This window comes from Dipodomys spectabilis, unplaced genomic scaffold, assembly GCF_019054845.1.
Source record: "Dipodomys spectabilis isolate Male_0828 unplaced genomic scaffold, ASM1905484v1 ptg000085l, whole genome shotgun sequence".
NCBI lineage: Eukaryota > Metazoa > Chordata > Mammalia > Rodentia > Heteromyidae > Dipodomys > Dipodomys spectabilis.
This window is the reverse complement of record NW_024870762.1, coordinates 4,183,748-4,210,054: the sequence shown is the minus strand read 5'-3', so window position 1 is coordinate 4,210,054 and position 26,307 is coordinate 4,183,748. Positions and strand designations below refer to the sequence as shown.

At 51.3% G+C, this 26,307-nt stretch overlaps 1 protein-coding gene across 1 annotated transcript; it reads right to left on the bottom strand.

Annotated features, from left to right (window-relative positions):
- Nucleotides 1-2,151: 2,151 nt before the first annotated feature.
- Ip6k3 (inositol hexakisphosphate kinase 3) lies at nucleotides 2,152-14,362 on the bottom strand. Its single transcript, XM_042684371.1, has 5 exons — nucleotides 14,092-14,362; nucleotides 7,866-8,061; nucleotides 6,539-6,717; nucleotides 5,574-5,749; nucleotides 2,152-2,815 (listed from the first exon to the last, which is right to left on the bottom strand). The coding sequence occupies exons 1-5, from the start codon at nucleotides 14,288-14,290 to the stop codon at nucleotides 2,351-2,353; spliced, it is 1,215 nt and encodes a 404-aa protein (XP_042540305.1). The 5' UTR covers nucleotides 14,291-14,362; the 3' UTR covers nucleotides 2,152-2,350.
- Nucleotides 14,363-26,307: the final 11,945 nt, after the last annotated feature.

Genomic DNA, 26,307 nt, shown 5'->3' with positions numbered 1-26,307 from the left:
GCATTCTGCTGACCACAATAGAGTACAATGCTGCATTACTGATTCTTGGAAACTGTTTATTACAGCAGTTAGCCTATGCTGATTTATACTTGTGTATTAGATAGAAGAAAGCCACCCGGTGTGGGTAAGGGAGGCCAGCCAAGGGGCTCATGCATCTCCCAGGAAAAGGTAGAAGGCTCAGAGTCCTTTCTAGTTCTCTTGATCAGCGTAGTCACTCCCCATGCCTCTGTGCATCAACTCTATGTGACCAGCCCAGCTCACATGCTGCTCTGCGCAGGGAGCTTGAGACCCTGTCCCAGCCACAGGCAAATCCCACAATACCCAGAACTGAGAATGGGTGGAGGAACGGGAAGCTACAGGAGGGAGCTTTCGACCTTGTTAATGTGGTACTAGGTTCTCAAGCGAGAGAGGCCCAGAAGAGCTACTGCTGACCTGTAGCATACAGAGGTGTGTTTTGTCACTGGTGACTAGTTATAGACTGCCTCCTTTCTGCCACTCAGTATGCTTTGGCAGCACTCTTCTGCCATTGTCAATGACATCATTACCTTAGTTAAATATAATATAGGAAGTTAACTTGTTTTTTTTTTTTTTTTTGCTGGTCCTGGGGCTTGAACCTGGGTGCGGCCCCTGAGCTTCTTTTACTCAAGGCTAGCACACCACCACTTGAGCCACAACTCCACTTCTGGCTTTTTCTGAGTAGTTTATTGGAGATAAGAATCTCATGGACATTCTTGGCTGGGCTAGCTTCGAACTGTGATCCTCAGATCTTAGCCTCCTGAGTAGCTAGGGTTACAGGCATGAGCTACTGGTGCCTGGCCTTAACCTGCTTTTAAATCCAGATTGTATATTCCAAAATTAAACTATATGTATCTATGTATGAATGTATGTATGTATGTATCTGTCTATCTCTCTCTCTCTCTCTCTCTCTCTCTCTCTCTCTCTCTCTCTCTCTCTCTCTCTCTATCCATCACCATCAAGGCTACTCTTTCCTTGTATTGATGTAAATGTTGGAAAGTTGATGGCAAGTACCCATTAGAATCCACCAAAAACTTAATTTTCCATTATATGAAGTTCAAATGAAAAGATCCCTTCTCTGACCTGGTGCCTGCCTTGCAGAGATGTACAAATATTTCATTAGCCACCACTCCCATCCAGGCTCCCTGAAGGGTTGGAGGAAATCAGCAAACTATTCTTGCTCTATACTCTGGTTGCTCATAAATTGGAACTTCCATACAGTGTGATGATCAGAATAAACAGACAGGGTAATAAGGCACACCAATAATCACTGGTGACCTCAGCAATTTTATTAACAAATTTATTTCCCTAATTGGGAAACATATCTCAGTGCTGGACTCAAGGGCATTATAATAGTTTCCACACTGCAAAGGAAGGAATTAATTAGAACTGTTTGCTCTTATTTCGTATTTACACTTGTCCACCAGTCTTGTAAACATTGCCCCCGGTTTCCTGGGTCTTTGCTTTCAACCACCCTATACCCTTCCCCAAATAAATAAGTAGAAAGCAGAGAATATGGCTTAACACCAGTGTTTCTTCCTGGTGTGTACCCCGCTCCCACTGGAATCTACATTTCATGGTCAGAGTCATTTTATGGTCAAAATGTGGTAGAATCATTAGTTCTAATAGGCCCTGAGAAGTCTGTAAAGAAACCCTCTTTTCCACAGGCAAAGATGGAGAATCAGGGTCTTGGTTTATCAGTGCTCATGCCTAGACCTGTCCATAACCCATTTTGTTTATCATTTTGGAGCACTGCAATAATAATAATAGTACATCATGTATGGCACATGCTCTGCCAGTGAGCTACAACCTCAGCCCATGTCCTTGTCCCTTTAGAACATCAGTACAAAGCACATGAGATGGGCAAATGTGATCCACCTCCTCTAGTACCTCCTACAGTTTCTCGTAGAAAGATAAGAAGCATTAACTAGCACTGTCTGCCTGTGGAGCAGGCAACCCACACAAGCAGAAAGTCCATGAACCTGGGAACTCATTCTTCAAGGTTTCTTCTAGGAGGGATTTTTGCTTTGTAACTTGCAAGGACTACAGCATGATAAGCATTTGTAGATGCAGATATGCCAGACCTGCTGTGGTGCTGGCTTCTGACAGTGCTGCATCTCTCAATGTGTCCCACATTGATGCCACTTTATCGAGCTGTACATTCTCAGACAGACAGCATTACAGAGATGCCATGATGTGTAAGATTGTCTCCAGAGTGGACTTCCTAATAACTTCCTGATTATTACATCTAAGGAGTATCTAGACGACCACAACTTCTAATGGGTCCCTTTTCAAACTCTGTAGCCTAGAAAATTCCAGATAGTCCTAACAAATTTCAGTCTCCTTGGATCGCCTGCAGGATTCCAATAAGGTTTTCCAGGCCAAAAATAAAACCAGTATCTGGTCCGTCATAGGTGGTGTGCTCTTTCCAGGAGCCCTTGTAGGTCGTGTGAGCAAAGTCGATCATTCGGATATCAACTTTGGCCAGACCTTCAGAAGCACTTCCATCAGCCAGCTGCAAGGCTTCCTGGGGATGCATGTGGTCCCTGGTTCTTTCCAGTGGTTCCTGCCCATCATAGATGAGGAGGAGGGAGCTGGAGTAGAAGCGGTAGGAGATCTGGCTCTGGATGACCGAGAGGAGTGCCCGGAGCCTGCACAGTATGGGCTCCAGGAGCTCTCTGCGAAGACGGGTCCCATCATGCAGGAACTGATGGAGGGCTTGTCTGAACCCATCCACGGAGAGTTTCCTCCCATAGTACTTGTCTTTGCAGAGAAAGTGCTTCTTATCAGTTTGATAAACCTTACGTTAAAAAGAAGAAAGAGAAAGTATAAAGAATTGTCACCGCTACAATTGCAACATCACATCATAATATATGAGCCGATTTCCAGTAGACGCAGGGCAAGAGCGGCTGAGGCAAGTAGAGGACGATCTTCCATCATGCCCCAGCGTGGCTGTACATTTTAAAGCACTCTCTGTGTGGATCTTTAAAAGTAATCCAAGGTCCAAAGACACTTTGCCCTATAAAAGCGACCCTTTGCTCTACAGAGGTTACCTACCATCCTAAGGCAGAGATTTGAATCTCCTCTCTTACGGATTACCAGTGCAAACCCCCAAACCATGATTTAAGTCCTGGTTTCTGGGCCTTATCAATTCAGATATTAGCAAACTCAAGCTAGAAAGCATCAGTAAGAATCTGAACCCACAGCCAAAGGCCTTAGAAAACCAGCTAGATTACAGTTTTCCCCCCCAATAAAGTTTATAAAGTCCTTTCTTGGGGGATTTTAGGGCAGCAGCAGTGGGTCTTGGGGCATAGGGGTGTGTGAATTGTTTGGAGATAAAGGGCCTGGCAGGATGAGATGTGGATAAAGTTTGTAGGCAGCCAGTGCAGCTGTGGGGAGGGGGGTGAAGAGGAAGGAAGTCCCCAGCCTCTCTGAAGGAAGGAGGGTGGCTCCTCTCCTTGGCACTGTCTCCCCTCCCCACCCCTGTCATGTCTTGGCCTCCAGAAGGGAGCAGATGGAAGAGAGATGCTGATGGTGGGGGGAAGCATAGCAGCCACATCATGCTTTTTAGTTGGCAAAAGCAGAGTTTGAACTAAGGCCCATGTCTGGCATGACCTAGGGAAAGGTGGATTAAGTCGGCAGGGCCACACACCTGGCTAGGACTTTCTCTGTTCTTTCCTTGCTTTTATTACATGCTATGTTTATTGAAAAACAGAGTTAAAAAAAAAGCAACCCAGAAAGTTATGATAGTCTTAGTGTTGCCTTTGCAGGGTTGGAGATGGGCTGGTGAATTAGTCATCATAAATATATGACAGGCATCACTTTCTAAATAAATCAGATCAATTTCAGAAGGGTTGAGGTCGAGAGAGATTCCATTTACACCACAAATCATCACACTCTATTCTCTTGAGAACTGCATTCCAAGCCTTCCCAGAGACATCTGTGCGATGAATTTATAGACTCGACTTCCAGCTTCAAGGGGTGGCAGTTTCAATTAAGGAAAGCTATAACGCTTACCATCAAAGCAGACAGACGGTAAGAGGGAAGGAGTAGAGAAAGTATGTTCCCCCTCTAGTCCCCTGCAGCCCTGCCACAACCTTGTAAGTGCAACGATAAAGAGGCATCGAAGCTGGGCACTGGTGGCTCATGCCTATAATCCTAGCTATTCAGGATGCTGAGATCTAAGGATCAGGGTTCAAAGCCAGCCCAGGTAGGGAAGTCTATGAGACTCTTATCTCCAATAAACCAATCAGAAAAAGCCGAAAGTGGTGCCGTAGTAGCGCAAGTGGTAGAGCAGTAGCCTTGAGCACAGAGGCTCAGGGACAAAGCCAAAAAAAAAGGCTTGGGATCTGGGCAGTAAGGAAATTAACTCCCTTTCCCTGGGTTCAGCCAGCAAAGAACAGTGGAAAGCTAGGCACTGTGGGCTCACACCTGTAATCCTAGCTACTCAGGAGGTTGAGATCTAAGGATCCTGGTTCAAAGCCAGCCTGGGTAGAGAAGTCCATGAAACTTGTTATCTCCAATTAACCACCCAAAAGCCAGAAGTAGAGATGTGGCTCAAGTAGTAGAGTGCTAGTCTTGAATAAAAAAAAAAAAGCTAAGGAGGAGTGCCCAGGCCCTGTGTTCAAAATAAAGAGCCACAGAAAAGCAGAATGAAGAGGAAATGGCTAATAGGAATTCAAGGAGTAGGCTGTCATATAGCATCTGAAGACAGCTTCATCATATAAGAAGATGCAGGATTTGGAGGGCGTGGAGTGCACCTTCTCTTAGTTCTTCTCCAGCCCCTGCCCACACACTGTCTTCAAAGGTCTCCTGCCACATGGGCAGGACCCAGGGGACCACTGTGGAAAGTTTCAGCTGCCAAACACTGTGAGGCTCAGTTTAAAAACAAAACAGAACATGTGGGCATTGACACCATTATCCCAAAGCAAGCACTTAAAAATAAAAACAACAACCCAGCATGTGGACTGTAGTAGCTCAGTGGTAAAGCACTTGCCTAGCATACACAGCACCCTGGGTTCTGTTCCCAGCACTGAAAAAACAAAACCAAAACCTCCAGTGTGTCATAAATGGAAAGATGCAGTTCTTTGATGAAAAAGTGGTCTCTAACACTAGGCACCGATGACTCATGCCTGTAATCCTAGCTCCTTAGGAGGCTGAGATCTGAGGATCATGGCTCAATGCTAGCCTGGGTAAGAAAAATCCATGAGACTCATATTCAATTAACCATCAAAAAGCTGGAAGTAGAGCTGTGGCTCAAGTGGTGGAGCACTTGCCTTGAACATAATAGCTCAGGAACAGTGCCCAGGCCAAGACTTCAATCCTCAGGACTGGTATACACACACACACACACACACACACACCACACACACCACACACACACACACACACACACACACACACACACACACACACACACACACACACACAGTGGTCTCTGGCCTCCTCTGCTGGTCTCCGCAAGGTGGCGGGGGGGGGGGGGGGGTGTTGGGAGACCTGTTTGCCTTCCACAGCGCATGCCAGGACCTTTACCTCTGCAGTGGGCCCTTTGCACCTACCTGCATGCCGCAGATGCGCACTCCCAGGCAGGCTGAGGTGCTCTGCGCACACTTCCTCATGTGGCGGGCCTTCTTCTCCTCTGACACATCATCCCCATGCTGCCGGGTTCCCATCTTCAGGTCCAGGATGCAGGGATGTGTGTACTGTGACACCACATTTTCCAGTAACAAGAACCCTTATCACATCAAGTTAAGGAAGGCTCTGAGGGCAGCAGGGCTGCTACCCCTCTGGAGGCAGGCAGCAGCCTCCAAAACGGCCCAGAGGCTCCCAGCCAGGACTTCTTTCCTCCCCTTCCTTCCTTACAGTTAGGCTATTAAGAATACAAGGTATTAGCTTGCAGACTGCTTTAATAAGTCCATTCATTTAGGGGGAGTCTATGAGTCTGTGAGCTTTTCTCCCTTTCCCATTTTGCTGTGAGGTTGAAATTTAAATGCAGGCGTGAAATCCCTGGCAGGCCATGCCCAATTTACATTTTATGGCAGAAAATCAGAAGGCTAAAAATCTCCAGTCACTGAATGGGCAATACCTTTTGGGAGAAGCGAGTTGATGTTCGCTTTGGAGATGAGTTGCAGGAATATTAATTTCAGCAGAGTAATTATCTTGCAAAAGCTTCTTAGGGATTAGGGTTGCACATGTGTCTTCGTACTGTGGTGCCAGCCTCCGCTTTGTAGGCAGGAGCCTGGTGGTAGCAAGGGGTTATTTCAAACTTGAATTTTGCTCACTGAAGACAAGATGATCTGTGTGTGTGTGTGTGTGTGTGTGTGTGTGTGTGTGTGTGTGCGTGTGTGTCTTACCTTCTCACTCTTTTTCCTCAAGTGTCTCTGTCTGATCTGTTTCTGTCTCTGGTCTGACACTGACTCTTCTCCCTCCTCCCCCCCCCCCCCCCTGCCCTCTCCCCCCTCTCCCGTCACTGCTCCTGCAAGTCTTCTTGCCCATCCGTGTGTGGTGGGGAGGACAAGGATACGGTGCCTCTTGTCCTCCGGGTATTCAGAGCACAGGCGGGTCAGGTGGGCCTCATGGCAGTGCAGGGCCCATGGGTTAACATTCCTCCTCTTCTCCACCTGGTTCCCCTTAGGGTCTTCCACCATGGAGGAGACTTGGGCGTTGAAGTGGAACTCGGACCTCAGGAGCGCATTGGTTGGGCTGGAGGTAAAGGAAGCACAGGCGGTGATCAGGGAAGGACTCGTATGCTGCCTGCGCCTGCCCTCTGGAACGCTTTCTGAGAAGGCTGTCCCAGCTGCTGCACAGGCAGCAGAGACACGGCAGGGGCTCGAGTGCCACCTTGCCTTCACAGTGGCCCTCTCCAAGCCCCAGATAACTCCTTAGGCATGCCACCCCTCAGAGGAGTGGGGTGACGTAAGTACACTTGTAAACGATCTGGGTTGTTAACAATCCTGCTATTGCAGTGATGAAATGTGGGGGAGGGGGCAACCTGGAATCTGATATCTGCCCTGCCATTATGTCCAGAGCTTTCAAAATGCCCCAGGGAGTGGGGTGACTTACCCTATCCTTGACCTACCCTCATTCTCCTCCCCTTTCTGCATCTTTCACACACACACACACACACACACACACACACACACACACACACACACACACACACACACACACACACATACAAATGGAAGTAGGGTGCTACTGTTGAATGCTCAGCCAAGAACTTAATTAGGCCTGTGTTCCTTAGGGAAGGGTGATATTGTCATCTTAGCTCTTTTTGGTTTCCCATAAATGCTCTAACAGTCCCTAAAGATCTCTTCCTATGAGAAAGGTCAACTGCCATTCTGGTGGGCTATGGAGACTTCTCCAAGGACCTCAGGCACCCAGGGTCTCTTGCAGCTCCAGAGACCCACCAAATGCCACATGGACCTCTCTCCTTGTCTCTTCAGTACCACTAAGCAGGAGCTGACTTCGAAGAGAAATTAGCCGTGCTTCCTTTCTAAAAACGATTCTTGGCTTTCTGTTCCATACATTATCCCCCAGAGACATTTCCTGGTCTCCATGAAACAGGTATTTAATTAAACAAGGACCAAATACCTGCTCTGTATAGCACTTAGTGTATGCGTCAGCTTTTGAGATAAATACATAGTAATCCCCGCCTAGAAGCCTGTGAGAGAAGAGTTCCTTTCTTTGGCCATATGGGTTATTCCAGGCAGTGCCTTTGTCTGAGTTTCTCATTTTCTCCACACCAACCCCAATGTGGAGTGGTTGCCCTTGGGCACAGGTGGGGACGGCACTAATCCCTGCTGAGGGCCAGGCGCCCAGCTTCCTGTCACCCTCACAGCGGTCTTCACCTCTCCTTGAGGGACTGTCTCAGCTGGGCCAGGGGTCGGGCACTGCCACTGCTGGTGGTCTGCTGAAGCGTCTGCCAGATGGCCACTGCTGCTGACTCCGGGGAGACTTTGAAGGACTCCTGGTTCTCCTTCAGAGGGAGGGCCACCAGGCTGAGGTGGCCCCTGTTGTCTCTCTGGAGGTGGACTGTGATGGTACCTGCAGGACACACAGGGTGGGCAGGAGAAAGCATACGGTGTCTTCTCAGTGGACGTGGGCCATAAGTGACCTTCCTCTTTCCCCAACTCTTCCCTCAAGGAAGAGCTAGGGAACCAGCCCAGTTTTGCTGAACCCCATTCTGTTCCTGAATGTGCAGAGAAGAGCCTTGGATCATCTTCATCCATACTTATGGCTGTTCCTATTTCTCTACTTCTTCCTACTTTAAACAATGAACTTCTATGCCTTTTGTTCCCAAATTAGAGTTCCTCTCCACATAGACACCATCCCACCCTCCCCGTCAGAGCTGGTTCTCTGCAAAGGCACCTCCCCACCTCCAGGGGGCGGCAGCTAAGGGGAGCTTCCTTCCTTCCCCTTTTCTCTCCCATATGTCCTCATCTGTGGCCTTCCTCCAGCAGCCTTTTGGGCCTAGGACTGTCTGTCCCTCTCCATCCATGCCTTTCACACTGATACCTCAGTCTTTGGTTAGACACAACAGCACTTAAAGCTTTTTGGTGGTCTTTGAGGAAACTAAGACTTGGGGTGTGTCCTCAACTTGTGGTTCCCCCCTGTCGCCGCAGTTGATAATCAAGGCAGAAGAGCTGTGGCCATGTGGGTGAAGAGCCCGGGAAACAGATTTAACACGCATGCTGCTTGGTATTCTCTTGGCTATGGCAGCACATTCATGCTGTGGGGGTCCTCCCCCCAGTGGAGCTCTCTCTCTGATGGGCTCTAAAGGGGGGGGGTGCAGCTGTCCTGCAGGGAAGGCAGAGCTCTGTGTGCCCCCTGCACCAACAGCCCTGCCTGTTTTGTGGGAGGGGAGGAGGAAGAGGAAGGCTGGGTACTTATTCCACACTTCCTCCCTAAATCATCATGGTGGGCTCGTGTCACGTGCCTCTGGGTTTCCCTAGAGCCTCCATTCTTGCTGGGTCCATGACCCTGTTCCCTGCCTCTGGGCCTGGGGGGGCTGCAGTTTCTAGTGCTGTCCTCCCTGAGTGTGCTGTTCCCGGCTGTTGGCTTCATCCTGTATATACTTCTGCAAATAGACCCTTGGAGAAATTCTCTTGAATGAACTGTTCATGACTGCTGGGACCCTGACTGGGGGGTGAGGGGCGGTGTGTTGGTATGTGCTCTGCGCTCTTCATTTCCTCCCCTGGCCACTTGGCCACCTTCCCAGTGTAAGTGGTGCTTTGTGCCAAGCAGGCAGCAAAGGCTGTTGATTGCCCTGCCTGGTCGCCAGGCTGCTTCATGCAGACCCTCGCTTCCAGGGCTGCTCTGCAGTTCAGCATGATGCTGAATCCAGAGCTGTCTGCCTAGCTCAGCGGTCTCCCTGGGCCGGGCCTGCCCTCTCGGATTCCCAGTGCCCTAATTTTGTGGCCTGGGAGGGACATTCAGTTCTCTGTTTTTCCTCAGCTCATCCCAGGCTCCTATGTCCTGTGAAGTAATTGTGACAGGAGCAGTAATTCTTCTCCAAAGCCGCCAGGCATTGTACAGCTGACATGACACCAGCATTCATCCTGGGCCAAGCCCACCTGTGTTCTGTACATGAGAACAGGGGGCTGACGGCAGGTTGGGGACATCCCCACAACACCGATCACACCCAGGCACACCTGTAATCTTAGTTACTCAGGAGGCTGAGATCTGAGGATCATGGTTTGAATTCAGCCTGGGCAGGAAAAGTCCATGAGACTTTTTATCTCCAATTAACCAGCAAACAAGCCGGAAGTGACGCTGTGGCTCAAGTGGTTAAATACCAGCCTCGAACAAGAAAGCTAAAGAACAATGCCCAGGCTCTGAGTTCAAGCCCTAGTACCAGCACAAAATCCAAAGCAAACCAGTGAGCATAATCATCATGCCTACCATGTGTGGCCCTGGGCAGGCCACATATTGGTACGCTGTGGTACACATGAGTCCCTAGGAGACTGGAGAGCCAAGGTTGCACAGCTGGGAAAGGATGGACCTTGAGCAGCCCACACCAAAGGGGGCATGGGAGAGGGAATAGGCAGTTACACAGAGCCAAGGACTCTTATGGAGCTGCCGGTCAGTATTGACCCACCCATGCATGAGGACCACTCCTATGGGGTCCCTAGTCACACTGGTTGTGGTCACTCTGTTCCACAGGAGGGACAGGGAAGTCACAATTCCACTCCTCCCCCTCCCCCCAGGACAGAGCCGTCAGGTGCTATGTCTGTGGGTAGGAAGGTCACGGTGCTTGTTGTCAGGAAAACTGACCTTCTTGAAGCCAACACTAGGTGCCCAGAGCCCATCCCTCCCTTTGTGACGAGGGCACAGAGGCCTCTTGTCCTTGGGGTGCTTGGGGCCTTCCAACTGCCTGGGAGGACATGAGGGGCAGAAAGGTGCACCAGTCAAGAGCAGAGCCCTTTGGGGTCCTGTAAAGTTCATGCTGGCATCTGGTACCCGCTGGCCTTTTCCGCTTGAGGGGCTATGGTGACAGGCCTGCCTGTCCTGGGGAGTGCAGGCCCCGGGAGGCCTCCTAAGAGGGACAAGAAATGTGACCTTCACAGGCTGCTGCAGGCCCCAGCTCCTGTCTGATCACATCCGTTCTGAGTGCCTGCGTAAATGGAGATGAGCGGAGGTGCAAACAACTCAAACCAATAAAATTCAAAAGTCATTTTCATTGCTCATATTGTCAGAGCCACACTGCTAGCTCTGTGTCCCAGCCTCTCCCCTCTCCATCTTGCTGCACACTTCCGTCTCCTAGCTGCCTTTCTCTTTCCATCCTTCCCTCCCCTCCTCTGTCTCACCCCTCTGCCCTCTGGGGCTCAGCTCAGTCCTCTCCAAAGCCACCCCACTGCAGAAAGCCCCCTTGTAAATAGTCCTGAGCTTCCTGCCCTTGAGAGAACACACCAGAAGATCCCAGACTCCTTGTTGCTTGTTCTTTCAATCAGGATCCTGCCTGCCCACCTGGCTTCAGCTCACCCTGTGTGTCGGTGGAGATTAGGCCTCAGAGACCCACAGGCTCCCCGGGCTCTGCTGCAGCCGCTGACCAAGAGCTCTCAGGGCCAGGCAGAACTCCCTGCCTGCCTGCCTACCAGCTCTCCCCATACACCTCTGCCTGGGTCCACTCCAGCTGGGCAGACAAGAGCGCTTACTGCCACCATTGGCATGCCCACAGCATCTCAGCAATTTTGATTTGGCTTAGCCTCGGTGAATATTCTATCATGTGTTTATTTTTAAGCTTATGAGAACATTTACTCGCCACTGCCTGTAATATTAATCTGGCCAAACCATCAGCCAACTGGACCTGAGTGTATGTCCTCATTCACCCAAGGCCCACAGCAGCAGGGGAGATGAGGGATGTGGCCCTAAGACAGCCGAGCCTGAGCGTCTACACAGGAGGCCGCCCTTCAGGACACCCACCTGCCAAGGCTCTCCCTGATCGCTGTTGGGGGGCCCAGCTATGAGAAGTAGAGGATGCACTCAGTGGCAGCCACTTCAGAAAACGGTCTTCCCTCTGAGGGGTGTTGAAATCAAGGAGAAAATGCAATGAGTGATGCTTGCAACAGCCATGTGGGTACTTGAGACCCCCAACACAAGGTCACTGGCTGAGTGACCCTGGATAAGTCGTGTCCCCTCTCTCAGCCTAGAGGACCCCCTGAGCCCACACTTGGACTCAACTGTGTTAGGAACAGTCTAGCTAGGTGGAGTGGGCCTCTGTGGTCAAGAGCCCACAGGCTCTAGTTATGCCTCTCAGTGCTGTGTGTCCCTAGGTGAGCCAGCCAGCCTCCCTGTGCCTTGGGTTCTCATCTAGGAGGGATAATAAACCTGCTTCTGAAGTTTGTGAGGCTCTTGTGAGAAGCATTTAGGAGCCATAGAGCCCGGGAGCCCTGAGACCTTCCTCATCTTCATCTTGTCCTTAGCTCCGGCCCTCTCACTCTACTCCAGGCATCGGAGGACCAACAAGAGGGTGCTGCTTGGTTCTGGGCGTTTTTTCTAGTGTCTCCTAGTGTGCATTTTGCTTCTTGGACCTCAGGACTTCCTGGGTGATGTCCCAGTGAGTAAGGGGACCACCATTTTTGCTTCATCAAACGCCATGCCTGGGAGCCGCCTGGCCACCCCCAGGCACAGTGGGCAGTCAGTCCCCAGTCTCCGCCAAGGGCCTGGCCCCTCCTCCATGTGTTTAGAAACCACCTGAGTCGATTTGGCTCTGACTCCAGACTCAAGGTACAGGCAGTCCCCGCCTGGGCTGCGTGGCCTCCTGATCTCTCCACACGGTGGCTGTGGGAGAGCAGGAAGCACACAGCAGGTGTCCTTGGACTTTTCTGCTTTGACCTTTTCTGGGGCTAGTGCTATGTGGCTCCATCCCCTTCTCAGGGCGTGGGTGTGAACAATCCAGATGCTACAGTGCACTGCCTTGCTAGGCTAGGATGCTTGCTGGGTCAGAGGCTTTTAGCGCATTTGACTTAAGGATTCTTAAAGTTGGAGAACCTCTAAATTTATTGAAGTAGCAGAGCCCCAAGGTTATATTCCCAGGATGGCCGATGTAAATTGGGACACCAGGGAGAGACAGGCGACGATCGATCATGGTCCGGGGTGCCCTGTCACCCCACCAGAGGGTTGGTTTGGGGCATGAGGTAGGTAGAGGCACCGGTGTGGTCTTGCACACCAGCGTGGCCTTTCTTCCTCCCCGACTTCGCCTGTGGCAGTCCCGGAGGTCTTTCTCAGCTCTGGAGCTGTGCCAGACAAGCGTGAAATGCTTCTAGCAGTCGTCTGCCCCGTGCCAGGGCCTGCCACCCCTTTGCTCATTGAGTTTGGTTGCAAAAGGACAGACATTCATTCCAGTGAGTGCTCTCAGCAGATGAGCAGTGACCCGCAGCCAGTCGGGCAACACTGGCCTGAGGCCTTGGCATACCAAGGAAGGCCGGCCAGGTGAGAGGGGGCCTTCACAGGCAGCCGTGTTTCCCAGGGTGAGATGCTGGCTTGTCTCACTCTGAAGAACATTCTAGACGTCCGGCTGACATCCTTGGGGATGTAGTAATGTGGGAAATGGTACTTGGAAGCAATTCTGGGTCTCAAAGCCCTGGTCACCCCTGAGCATTGCTTCTCAATTGGATACCTGAGCCCCTGCCCTGGGACACCCCAGGATCTTGATTTGCATGTTTGATGTGGGCCTGGGAACCTGGAGCGCACCTCCTATGTGATCCTGGTAAAACTGGTCCACCCTAGATTGGAGAAATGCTAATGTGGGTGGGTGCTTGTTAGTTAAAATGGGGTTCTTGCTAGCTTTTTGCCTAACCTGGCCTAGAACTACATCCTCCAGATCTCTACCTCTGGGATGACAGGTGTGAGGTACCACTCCTGACTTCCCAGTTATCTTACTGGTTGCCACTGGTATGCAAGTAGGCTCCCAAGTGAGTGTCATTATTGCCTCCTGAACTTTCCCCCTTTGACAGCAGTACTGCAGCCCACAGTCATGATACCAAAGACCCTGTAAGGAGGCCTTTTCTGAGTGTTTGCCTAGCTGGGCTGGCTGCCTGGCCATCAGCTCTGTGACTACAAGGCTCGGTGTGGACCAAACATGGCCCTGCGATCCTAGGGGGCAGCACAGGCCTCTTTCTCTCCAGACCCCAGCTCATGCTCAGCTCCAGGATGTACTATACCTGTGCCAAGTTTCCTAGCTATACGCTCCACAGTGACAGCCTGCCCCTGGGCATGCAAATAAGTCACATGCAGCTTCTCTATGCCCTATCCCAGCCCAAGCCTCCCATACTACCTGGGCCTCCGGAGAGGGGGGTTTGGAGGCTTCAACCTGGCCTATATTTAATCCCAGTCACACAACCAGCCATGAGGACGCCCACCCCCATTCCCAAGGCACAGACCAGAATGGCCTCTCAAGACCAAGGGCCCCTGGATGTCATTTTTATCCCGTCTCAATTCGGGGAAGGCTGGTGGCTTGAGCCACTGGGAAGGGAAGCCAGTGGAGTCACCCTGCAGACCTGGGAGGGGCCTTGTCTCCATGGCAGCCCTCAGGACAGGAGGGGCGGGGCCAAGAGCAGGGCAGCCGCCACTTACCCTTGTACTGTGGGGTGAAGCGCTTCATGGCCAGCGGCAGGGATTCGTAGAACCTCTGCTCCCGGGAGATGAGGGGCTTGCACACCGTGTGCTCATCGTATTTCATCAAGCTCATGTGTCCCCCGACCTGGTGCAGAAATGGCTCCAGCTGCACACCCACCCTGGTGTCCCCAGCATCCACGCTGTCCTGTAAGACCATGGTGCTTCGGATCCCTCGAGCGGAAGGAGAGGGTTGGAAGCGGCCGCAGCCAGGCAACGCAGGCTGGCTGGTATTCTGTCTTCTCCTTCTTGGTCTTCACTATTGTCACAGCACAGGTGTCTCCTGGAGGCTGGCTCTCTGGAAAGTGGAGGAAAAAATTATGTGAGGAAGAAGGGCTACCGTGCAGGGCATGGTGGTGCATGCCTGTAATCCCAGCTACAATGAGAGGCAGAAATGGGAGGGTCTCAGCTCCAGGGCAGCTGGGGCAAAAATCAAGAGACTACCTGAAAGTAGACTAAAAGCAAAAACTAGCTAGCACATTTGAGGCTCTGAGTTTTAACTCCAGTAATGCCATAAACTTTTTTTTTTTTTTTTCAAAGAAAGAGTAAGGAAGGGGTGTTATGGAGTCTTTGTTCCAAAGATCCACAGTCTCCAGCTCCAACTGGACCTGAAACAGGACCATAAATGTGCATCGATTTCTTCTGGAATAATCTGTCATGAGAAACTGGCTACAGGATTTGTCTCCATGGAGCAGGAGCAAGAGGAAGAATTTAAATAGTTTTTTAATCTTTGGATTTAAATATTAAAATATTTTCAATACATACACACATAACCCTATGTGTCTAGGGTTCAGAGCCTGTGTTCTAACTTCTCTCTTCTTGGCACACCAATCCCAAGAAGCCAGTGGAACCTCTGCTGTTGGGGGCACTCATTGTCTTACAGGATCTTACATTTCTATGTTGGGGTACACCATCTTGTTCCCATCCTAACTCCATTGCATGCTTGCTGTGTGACCTTGAGCAAGTTACTAAACCTCTCTGGGTCTCAACTTCCCCATCTGTAGAGCAGGATGATAATGATGCCCATCTCATGGAGTCAGGAGCAGAATTGAGATAGGAGCTGTGAGGAGTTGACCCTGCGCCCAGAGCAAAGCCCTTGGTAAATACATTGCTCCATTGTCTAGTGTTCCACTTCCTCTACGGCTCTGGTTTGTGAGAAAGCCAGGTTTTATTGTTACTTGAAAAGTGGGCCTGTCCCCCTTCTGTTGTTCCTTTACTCCCCCCCCCCACACACACCAAAAGGTGGGCTTCCCTTATCTTACACAAATGCTGGAACGCTGGGCTGGGGGAGGGGTGCAGCCCTAAAGTTGTCGTGACTTTGTCTCAGGGAAGAGCCAAGGAGCCGCTGCTGCGAGGGGAGGCTCTCGCCTCTTTGTTTGTCCTGAGAGGACATTCTCACAGTGGTGCCATCACCACCAAGTTATTAATACCCTCTCCCTCCGCTGGACTCCTGACCACGATGCGCCAGGCTGGGCAGCGCTGGGCATGATTAACCCTCTAATTGACCCTCAGTCCGGTCCCCGGCCATGGTTGGCTGGCTCTATCTATTTGCGCAGGCCCCTGGCTCAGCCAGCTGCCTGACTTTGAAAGCTTCAGCCTGGCCCATTCATTTTCCCACATGGGGCTTCTTATCACCTCCTGTCTTGCAGGTCCCGGAAGTGCCCTGTAGGGGGCGGGGGTCTGCCTGTGCATCTGCTGTCCCATACAGAGCTGACATGGGGCAGACTGGCATGGCTGGGGGGAGGCTGGGGGAGAGGGGAGGCCTGAGGCTTGAGGCTGAGGAGAGGCACTAGGCTGGGGACCTCAGAGGCCTTCCCACAGCTCTGCCCTAAGGAGGAGTCCCAAAGCCAGCCACAGAGGCTGTTCCAGAAGCTAAGAGAAACTGAGGAGGCTATAGATAGAGAGGGAAGGGGCTTGGGGGCTGTAGAGAAGGAGGGGAGGGGTCTCACAGCCCACAGCCAGGCATGACTTCAGTCTGACTACCCTCCCATACAATTGCATGGCAAACCTGAGCCTACTTGTAAATTTGGAGAAAGCAGGAAAGGGAAAAGAGAAAAGCCAGGCACCAGTGGCTCATGCCTGGAATCCCAGTTACTCAGGAAAATGAGATCTGAGGCTTGCACTTCAAAGCCAACCTAGGCAGGAAAGTCTATGAGAATCTTAACTTCAGTTAACCAGTGAAAAGCCAGAAGTGGCGATGTAATTCACGTGGTAGAGTGTCAGCCTTGAGCAAAACCCCAAGAGACAGTGCCCAGTCCCCTCAGCCCTGGGGGTAGGGAGCGGTGGGCTGGGTGGAAGCTGAGATCCACCTCTCAAGGACTCTTGGGCATTGTTGGCCTTTGCCAAATGACCTGTTCCCAGGCAGACGCATTTCTGGTAACTAGAGGGACAGCCACAGCTAGTCAGAAACATCCATTTATAGCAACTCCTAGAAGGAGCCAAAGCCCCTGTCCCTGGGGACCCAGCTCTGCACAACCCTGGCCTGGCCTTGGATGCCATGCAGGCCTGCCACTGTGTTCCAGCCATGCCACGAAGGCCCTTGTGCCTCCACACTGGGCAGACTACTGCTTCCCCCCCTCATGGTCATCAAGCTGCTGTGGCGGCCCAGGGAGGAAATGGAAGCCTAGAGGGTCATGCTCACAGTGCTTGCTGCATGTCACACAGTGCTCCAGGAGGTCTGTGAGCCTTAACCCATGGAAGGCACTCCCACTACCTGCCAGCCCATTTTCCACAAGAGGAAACTGAGACGCAGGCTGTACACCCAGCTAGTGGGGGGAGAGAGAATTTGAACTCAGGTCCATTGGCTAGCCAGGCACACTCACCAACCCTGTGGCTCAGGGCTGAGGGTTATGATCCATTTACTCTAAATCAGGAATCTGAGTCCTAAAGAGATTCACTCAAAGCCACCAGCAAGCCACTAGCAGTTCCAGGACAGACTGTCTTGTCCCTGAGCCTGTTCCTCACCCCACCACATGACATTAAGTGCATATCCTGGTAAGCAATAGGATAGAGAGGGGAGAGGCCATCACATGGGGCACCCCTCTAGAACTTTCTGGCCAGGTTAGCCAGCCAGAACCAAAAAGGGTTAGCACTATCTTGTTCTCTGTGTGTGTGTGTGTGTGTGTGTGTGTGTGTGTGTGCCAGTACTGGAGCTTGAACTCAGGGCCTGGACATTTTTTCTTAGCTTTTTTACTCAAGATTCTGTCACTGAAGCCATAGCTCTAGTTAGGCTTTTTGGTGGTTAATTGGAAACAAGAGTCTCGTGAACTTTCCTGCCTGATCTGGCTTCAAACAGCAACCCTCAGGTTTCAGCTAGGATTACAGTGCAAATCATCAGTGCCTGACACTAGCTTGGTTCTTGCCATGGCTCTGTCATGCTTTTCTATCCTCCAAGGGTGGGCACTGGCTAGCGGGGGTCCAGCTGTGCCAGGAAGACCCACCCCTGCCTGGCAGGGCAAACTTCCCTTCCCTGTGCCCAGGCAGGGGGCAGTGATCCCAGGTAGGGGGCAGTGATTGGTGTCTACAGGTGGCCAGCCTGTACTTTACAGCTGGGGAAACTGAGGCCCTTGCTGTTGCAGGTCACCTTAGGGTGGTGCCTGAGGTCCTCCTGCTCCTGAGTTCTGTGGCCTGCAGTTCTGGCACAGTCTGGAGGGAGGAATGGGAGAGGGAAAGAAGCAGGATCCGGTTGGGCAGGATCCAGGTTGTCTAACGCTGACCTCGGGTTCACAAGGAAGTCTCAAGCTTGCTCTCTGTTTCTGCCTTCAACTCTGTCAGGCTGTGCTAGGGCAGCCTCCACCCTTCCCATTCCTCTTCTGGAACCCCCAAGTCAGGGACTCTGGCTGACAGGCTCTTTCTCAGCCCAGAGCTTCCTTGCGCTCTGCAGCCCTTCTGCCATAGGCATTGGACCCGTGTCTCCAGGCCCTGCTGTTTCCCATTTCCGGGGGATGGGGGGGGGGGGGACAAGGAGCTCAGGCTCCCTGAGAACTGGGAGGAGCCAGGTGGCCGCTCCACTCTGGTTTCCGCCCACTGCCACGGTCATGAGACTCAGATGACAAGGACGCACAGGCCTCCTTTGTGGAGCCCTCTTTTTATGCATCTTTACCACTCAGGATTGTCACTGCGTGGGTTCTTCTCAGGAGGACTGTGAGTCAGCGGGGGTGCTGGGAAAGCAGGTGGGGCGCCTGCCCGAGGAGGGCCTCCACCCCCGTTCTGACACACTTGCTAAAAACCCTGAGCTCCCTTTACTGCTTCAAGGGGAGACAAATGTCCCTCGCTCCAGCCCCTGCCTCTCCCCACAGCCTTACAAACTGGACCCCTAGCACCCTTCCTTGGGGGTAGGCCTGAGAGGGAGCTAGGATAAGACAGAGGGAAATGAGGAGATGCCTCTAGCTAGAAGAGCTCAGCTAAGGGTTGATCTTCACCCTCAGGAAGTGGGCAAGTGGCCTCAGGTCCCAGTGTCCTGCTTTCTCATTGGTTTATGCCCTAAATGTGACAACTCTGGGTTTCACTCCAGGAGACTCGGGGACTGTGGGGTGCAGCCACTGAGCTGGTGTTGAGCAAGGCCTGGGGCTGGCTGTGCCAGGACAAGCTCTGCCCTGTATTCCCATGGGGCCCAAGAGCCACCAGATTGCACTATGTTCCCTGGGCACAGCTGTACTTGGTTTCAGCACAAGGACAAATGGCTAGACTAAGGTCTCAGGATCCATTCACTAAGCTGGGGAATAGCGGGGGGAGTGCATCTAGGAGCCTCTGGCTTGATCCCTATCCACATGAGCTTGTTGACAGTGACAAGGTGGCATATAAAACCTCAAACCACACATTTAAGGGCTCAAACTTGGAACAAGCTGAGCACGGACTAAGTCACATGGAAGCTGGAAATAATTAGCTGGCTCTGGTCACTGTTAGGGCTGTTCATGGATGCTCTGGTGTACTCTGTGGACCGGTGGCTTGATGACATTATTGAGGGGAATTGTGGTCATGTGATATGCGTTGGCCAACAGAACATGGAGGAGAGTGCCATGTAGCAGTTCTCGGTGAAAGATTGACCATTTCCTCACATTCTCTTTCCCTGACCACAGTAACTTTGGGAGCATGCGATCTGCCCACCTGGATCTCTGAGCAACTACACATATCAGAGCCATAACATGACAAGGAAAGGAAACCTCTGCCATATTGAGTCACTAACAGTTGGGGATGTTTCTTTCCCCAGCAAAAGCTGGAGTTCATCCTGGTTAATTCACCAGCTCACAACCAGTACCCAGTATGAGAGTCCCTCTACCATGAAGGTTCAGGCTCTCACATATTTAATTGCACAAATTTATCTCTTTTTTTTTTTTGCCAGTCATGGGGCTTAAACTCAGGGCCTGGGCACTCTCCCTGAGCTGCTTTTGTTCAAAGCTAGCACTCTACCACTTGAGCCACAGTGACACTTCCAGCTTTTTCTGTTTATGTGTACTAAGGAATCGAACCCAGGGCTTCATGCATGCTAGGCAAGCGCTCTACCACTAAGCCACATTCCAAGCCTACACATTTATCTTATATAACAGCCACCCCTATTAGGCATCAGCTGTGGACTGATTGTTTTAGGATCACATCTGTTTGAAGTAATCATTTTCAGGAGAAACAGCATCATTGATGAGCTTCCCAGGGTCCAAAATTTGGAAGAACCCAAACTGAGGTTCAGACACAGGGTTCATCATCCTGAAGTCTGATGTCCTGCCATTCAGTCCTCTGCCTGCCAGGCTACTCTCCTGAGACTCAAGTCAGACTCTCATGTCAAGGTCCTTCTTGCTGCCATGTGCCTCTGAGACTCGTGTCAGGGATGGGACCTTCCACAGGTGCCCTGGCAGACAGCAAGAACTCCACCCCAGGAGTCAGATTGCAGTGTAGGTCCACAGGGCCACGGCTGAGGGGTCCCAACTGTGGCCTGACCAGGACTCAACTCAAATCTACACCAGCACAACATGATCTACAGACAAGAAATACAACTCCCAAGGAGCATGAGGATTTCTCGGGTGTAGGTATGTATTCTGGTGATTTCCAAATATAAATTCATTTTAAAGGCGTTATTGAATTCCTAGAGGTTTTTGTCATCATCTATTTTCTTAATCAACAGACACTCCAAGTATAATGAGTGTCACATGGGAACCGGTCGAGAGAAGACTGTGTTGAAAAATGAGTCCTAGGGGCTGGGGGGTGAAGCTTGCGTTTGCCTAGCATGTACAAGGCTGCACTGCAAACAAACTTTTGGCAAAAGACAACAGACGGACACCAGTGGCTTAACACCTAAAATCCTAGCTACTCAGGAGGCTGAGATCTGGGGGATTCCAGTTCAAAGCCAGCATGGGCAAAAAAGTCCATGGGACTCTTATTTTCAATTAACCAGCAAAAGCTAGAGGTAGAGCTGTGGCTCAAGTGGTAGAACACCAACTTTGAGGGAAAAAGCAAAAGGACAGAGCCCAGGCCTTGAGTTCAAACCCAAGAATCAACACAAAACCAAACTCAAATATTCTCTAGAAGAGAGGACCAAGTGAGGCCAGGGTAGAAGAAGGTAGATATAATAAATGCATGCTATGTGGAGGTATGAAAATATCACAATGAATTCTACCCCCAGTCAGGAAGGGGTTCAGGAGCAAGGAACAAGTGGAGAATTTGGGGAAGGCCCCTTTCAAGAGTGCACATGCATAAGAAGTGATAGAAGCAGGCAGGACAGAGCAGGAAAGGGTGAGTGGGGGTGTATGTGGAGGGGGGCTGGGTTTGCCTAGCTTCACACCTGCTACAGGTAGCTGCAGCAGCCAGAGGAAGGGGCCATAAAGGGAGCCCAACCCAGGTGGTAGAAGACACACTCTGGACCCCTGCTCAGCCTGGGGAGGAGGGTGGAGATGATTCCCTGATAGTCACCAAAGTGTCAAAACTATATCACCATTTTTAACTACACCCTGATAAATCTTAGGTGACAGAGGGCAGACATGCTGGGAATAAGATAATTAAGAAAGAGCTTGTAGCGGTAGAAGACTGCAGTAGGCATCGTGGCAGGTTGCGCAACTCAAAAGCAGCATGCTTTATGGCCTGCCCTCTCGCCTCTGAAATTCTCCCGCACATTTCACAGGGCTCTCTGAGCCAGAGGTTCGGGACAAGTACCGTTCAATGTCCTTGTGATTGCCCAAGGGAACCGTTTTTAATCTATTAGAGATGAAAGAGCCCGAAAACCATTTAAAACCGCTTAGGTTGTAATGGGTAAGGGAATTTTGGAGTTTCTCACGTGGCTGGAGGGCTGTACATCATCTGGGACCATCCAGGCTGGGAAAGCCCAGGCTTATTTTTCCAGAAGAGGGAAAATGGCATTTAAAAATCCACTGTAAAAACAATACAAGGGCCATAGGACTGAGTGGTCTTCCCTGCATGGCTCTCCTGCTTTGTGGGATCAATACAGGAGTATGGGGCGGGGGAGGAACCTCACACATTACCTTGCTGGCTATGGATGAAGTATGTGCCTTCGGAGACAGTCTATTTCCTAGGGAAGGCAGGAGCCCCAGAATCACAGAGCAATACTTCATAATCCTCAGTCATAGAAACTTATTTCAGAGCTGATTTTATCCTTTGAAAGAAGATTTTTCCCCCCGTACCTTTCTCTTAACATTTAAAATCTCCCAACGTTTCTCCAGCTTGAAGACCAAATACGATTTTAATACAGCAATGATTAGTTTAGAAGCCCTTCAGCCACTGACAAATGTACTTAGCAGCACTAGCAATGTTCTGACTGTGCTGTCAAGGCGGGAGAAACATGACAGAAAGATGATCCAGAAGCCAAGTGCCTTAGAAGGATTTTTCTGAGAGAAGCCCAGGTAGAGGGCTGCTTCCCTCCTGGAGCCTGGGCAGCCCCGGGTCCTGGGAAATGGACAGTGATACCCTCCCAGCAGACTTTGTTGGCAGGTCTGAGGTTACAGCCGGAATCTTGGATGTTCGCTAAATACCCAGATCTACCTGCACATCTTCCAGCCTCCGACCCCACTCCCCAAGCCTGCCACCTTTCTCTGCCTTGTGCAAGATACTTGTAAGCCAGAGACATGAATTTTGCCACAGGTGAGCATGGCAATTGTATGGTCATCAGGTGGCTTTTTAAGATCAGCGTATAATAGTGGGGTGGAGAGTAGGATGGGTGGAGGAATGGGGCAGCGGGGGTGGGGGGGGTGTGGGCTTCTTCACCCCAGAACCCTGTGTTGGCCAATCTCAAGAACCAGTCTCAGGGAGAACTCAGCAAGGCCTCTCCCCAGCAGAGGGCAGCCGCAGACACACGGAGGCTAGGGATGCCCCATGAGGGATTAACACCGTCTGAAAAACTAAAGCCACCACCATGCTCAGCCACCAGGGGACACGTTCTCACAACTGTCCAGCTCTGCCCTGAGCTCACAGACGCCAGCCGAGGTGTTCTTGCCCCTACTAGGCCGATGTCTTAAAAGCTCCAAAGTCAGATCAAACTTGAATTCTCTTTCCATCACAACCTATGCTTTATCTGCTTTTACCACTCCTCACATTCCTTCTGTAAGCACTGAACCACATGTGAGCAAGCAGAAATGACTTAAACCTGGGTGCCGGTGGCTCATACCTGTAATCCTAGCTACTCAGGACACTGAGATCTGATGAGTGTCATTTGAAGCCAATTAACCACCAAAAAGACAAAAATCAGAAGTGGCACTATAGCTCAAGTAGTAGAGCACTAGCCTTGAGCTGAATTGGTGAGGGACAGCGCCCAGGCTCAGAATTCAAGCCCTACGACCAACCAAAAAAAACAAAAAAAAAGCCAGAAATGGAGTTGTGACTCAATGGTAGAGTGCTAGCCTTGAGCAGAAAAGCTCAGGGATGAGCACAAAGGAAAAGAAAGAAAGAAAGACAGAGAGAGAGAGAGAGAAAGGAAGGAAGGAAGGTAGGAAGGAAGGAAGGAAAGGAAAGGAAAGGAAAGGAAAGGAAAGAAAAGAAAAGAAAGAAAGAAAGAAAGAAAGATTGGTTTAAGTGAGCCCCACCCAGGCCCCACCAGCCAATTTCAAAGCCTACACTATTCTGCTGCCAGCCAAGCCTTTTCCACCCCAATGAGGAAGAGTAGCGCGTATAAGGAAAGCTAGCAAACATGGCACCCCTGCAGCCCCCATCCTTGGCGCTCTGCCTGCCCTGCTAGGTCTCCCATTCCTCAGCTCTTCCAGCCAGTACACAGGTTTCCTTGCCCCAAACAACTGATGCTCATAAAGTTTATTGCTGTTCCCGGCGGCTGCTAGTGAACAAGACAGCAACCGTACGGATTTCTGCCTGGGATGGATTTATTCAAGTGCCTAGCTCAAAGCAGGAGAGAGACACTCAAAGTCAGGGTGGTGGGGGAATGAGTGTGTGATATGAAGGTCTTTTACCAAGTTCTCTTCAGATTGGAAGAGACTTAAGAGACATGCTGACCAATCAAATCTTGATTGGGTTTTGGTCTAACAAAGCATGAATTAGGCAAATAAGAAGATGGGCTGGATGCCCCTTGGGGGAGTTGCTTATTTTGTTAGTGTGACAATGGTTCGAGGAGAGAATGTTGTGATGTCCATAAATCACTGCAAAATCCTTTAGCCCAAGGGTATTTGATGAAGCAAATACAGCAAGACTCAAGACAGCCATTGAGGTCCAGGTGCAGGCTGAGCCAGTGTTTATGACATCCTCTTTTCTATTTTTCCCTGCAGGGTTTTTTCATAATAAAAAGGTTAAACAACTAGTTATCTATAAAAATTAAAATTAAAGTAGGAAAGCCTAGCTCTCACTCCATGGGCCTCCAGTCTCTGGGGAAGGGGCCCAGCTAGGTGGCTTTCTGATCTCAAGGATCTCAAGGGTCCCCAGGGCTGGTTCAAGTTCAGGCTTCAGGTTCACTGCAAGGCCTAGAAAACCATGAGAAGCCCTATACCAACCCAAGACCCAGACACGATCCAGGACAGTAAAAGCCACCAGGCTTGGTGGTGACTGTGCCTTTGAGGTCGGAGCATTGCCACCACCCTCTTCTCCTGGGAAGGCCCCGCCCTGGGGAATACCCTGCTCCCAGGCCTCAGGGTACTGTCCACAGGTATTGATGTCATCCCACCCTCCCACCCTACCATTCCTATGGGGCGGAAGGGCGGGGCTGCCTGGACTGGACATGCTGATCCTGAGACTCAGAGGGTGCTGGGACTTTTCCTGGATGCCTGCCTCTGGGAAGGGTTAACTCAGTGTGGAGCAGAAATGGTTGGCTCCAAGTCCCTGCACCTGTTGCCTACAGCCTCCTTGCAGTCCTGGCTTACTCAGCCTCCCTGCCTCCCTGTAGGGGCCAGGCAGAGAGCTCCAGGATGTCATAAGAGGCAAGATAGGGGAATTACTCTAAGGGAAAGGGGAGATAATGCTAGAGTTACTATATTGCTGAACTGTCCGGCCCTCTAGGTGCCCCCCCCAATATATGCAGACATGCAGAGACCCCAGCCCCTCCACAGTAATTCCCATACTCCCAGCCAATCCTGCAGGGAGGCGAGACTTCACGGAAGGAGCAGGCTTGTGTCAAGGACACCTTTCTCCCTTACTCCGGCACCACAAGGGCTCAGCAAGTTTGCCTCTGCCCATCTCTCCACCCTTACCCCCAGCAGTACTCACCAAGGCCTCCTTCCAGTGGGGGTGTAGGGAGCAGGAAGAAAGGAATCTTGTCCTTCAGTGTCTGTGGTCTGGCTGTCCCAGCTCAGAGCACTCTGTCTACTGGAGCCTGGGTGGAGAGGTCTGTCCAGGAGGTCTGGGCTGCCAGTGGCCTAGAGAGGGAAGGTCAGATGACCCTCTGGAGAAGGACTGACTGGGGCTGGCTTGTCTAACTGTCAGCTGGGTGTTCCACTGCTCTGGGGCAGGGCCAGGGGTCTGGGAGGGAGGAGAAAGAGAGGGAGAAGGAGGAGTCTGCAGAAGAGGAGAGTTCAGCTCAGCTGGGCTAGTTGGGTTGCCACAAGGACCAATTGCCACAAGTCCCTTCTTTATTTATTTACTTGCTTGGTCCTGGGGCTAAAACACAGGGCCTGGGCCTGCCAAGCACTTACCACCCTGAGTCCCAGCTCTTCATGGTTATATGTTGATCCTTGTTCTGCAGGAAAGGTGGTCAAGGCTGGGGTGGGGACTTTGTCCTGGAGAGGCTTAGTGCCCTCCCTCCTCCCCCTATCCCATACCCAACTAGCTCACTTTAGTTTGTCTCAAGGTATGGCTGCCAGAGAGAAGGAAGCTCATGCAGCCGGACCTTCAATGGGCAGATAGTTCATCAGCAGTCAGTCTGTCCACAAGCACTATTGGAGACTTTTGTGGGGGTCAAGACCGTTTGCTAGGGGTGATGAGGAACCAATAGGTAATTTCCTGCTGTCAGGGGTTCCGCTTGGGGGACCCAGCAAGCTAATGGCAATTCCAGAACATAGGACTCAGGAAGGGCCTCTCACCTAACCTGGGTCAAGCAAGGAGGGCAACCTGGAGGAAGTGGCCATCAGGGAGCTCTGTAGAAATGGAGTCACAAGGCTGGTGGGGAGTGGTGAGAGGGCTCTAGCCAAGGGAAGAGCACATGCCCAGGGGTGGGAGTGGGGGTGGAAGCTGCGTGACTGGGGTAAATGAGAGGTGGGCAGGAAGTAGCCCCGGGCAGCCTTTCCTACTTTCTCACCTGATGTCAGGAAGTCAGGCTCAGGTGTGTTTGGAGGCTGGCTCTGCTTTGAAGAGAGCAAATGAGGATGGATCAAAGGTGGTGGGTGATCTCTTCCAGGTGGGCCCTATCTGGTGGGGAGAGGGTGATGGGCCCCTGAGACGTTCAGACAAGCTTGATGAAGTATGGTGACAAGGAGAGCCAAGACGGATGGGCTGAGGGTAGGCCTGGCTTCAGGTCCAGGTAACCCTCAACCGGTATTAGTGTCTACTTTTGGGGTGGCTCAAGAACCCCAGACCTGTATCCAAAGTTCCTCTGAGCACCGGGCTGGTGCCATATCTGTCCCTTCATGGTCTCCAAGGCTCGGTCACAGCCCCTGGGTTCAGCCTCTCCTGGGACAGAGCTTCTGCCCAGCTGTCACAGGCCTCGCTTGCTCCCAGACTTAGTCCCCAGGATCCTGTCCCCCAGAGCTGCAGGTGCTGCGCCAGCTTGTCCTGGCTCACTTCTGCACATGCCCACAGGGCAGTCAC

Coding starts and splice junctions, on each gene's coding strand:
- Ip6k3 (XM_042684371.1), bottom strand. CDS start 14,290: ATGGTCTTACAGGACAGCGTGGATGCTGGGGACACCAGGGTGGGTGTG. Junction 6,718..7,865: donor AGACAGTCCCTCAAGGAGAG/GTGAAGACCGCT, acceptor CTTTACCTCCAG/CCCAACCAATGCGCTCCTGA. Junction 2,816..5,573: donor TGCGCATCTGCGGCATGCAG/GTAGGTGCAAAG, acceptor TTTTAACGTAAG/GTTTATCAAACTGATAAGAA.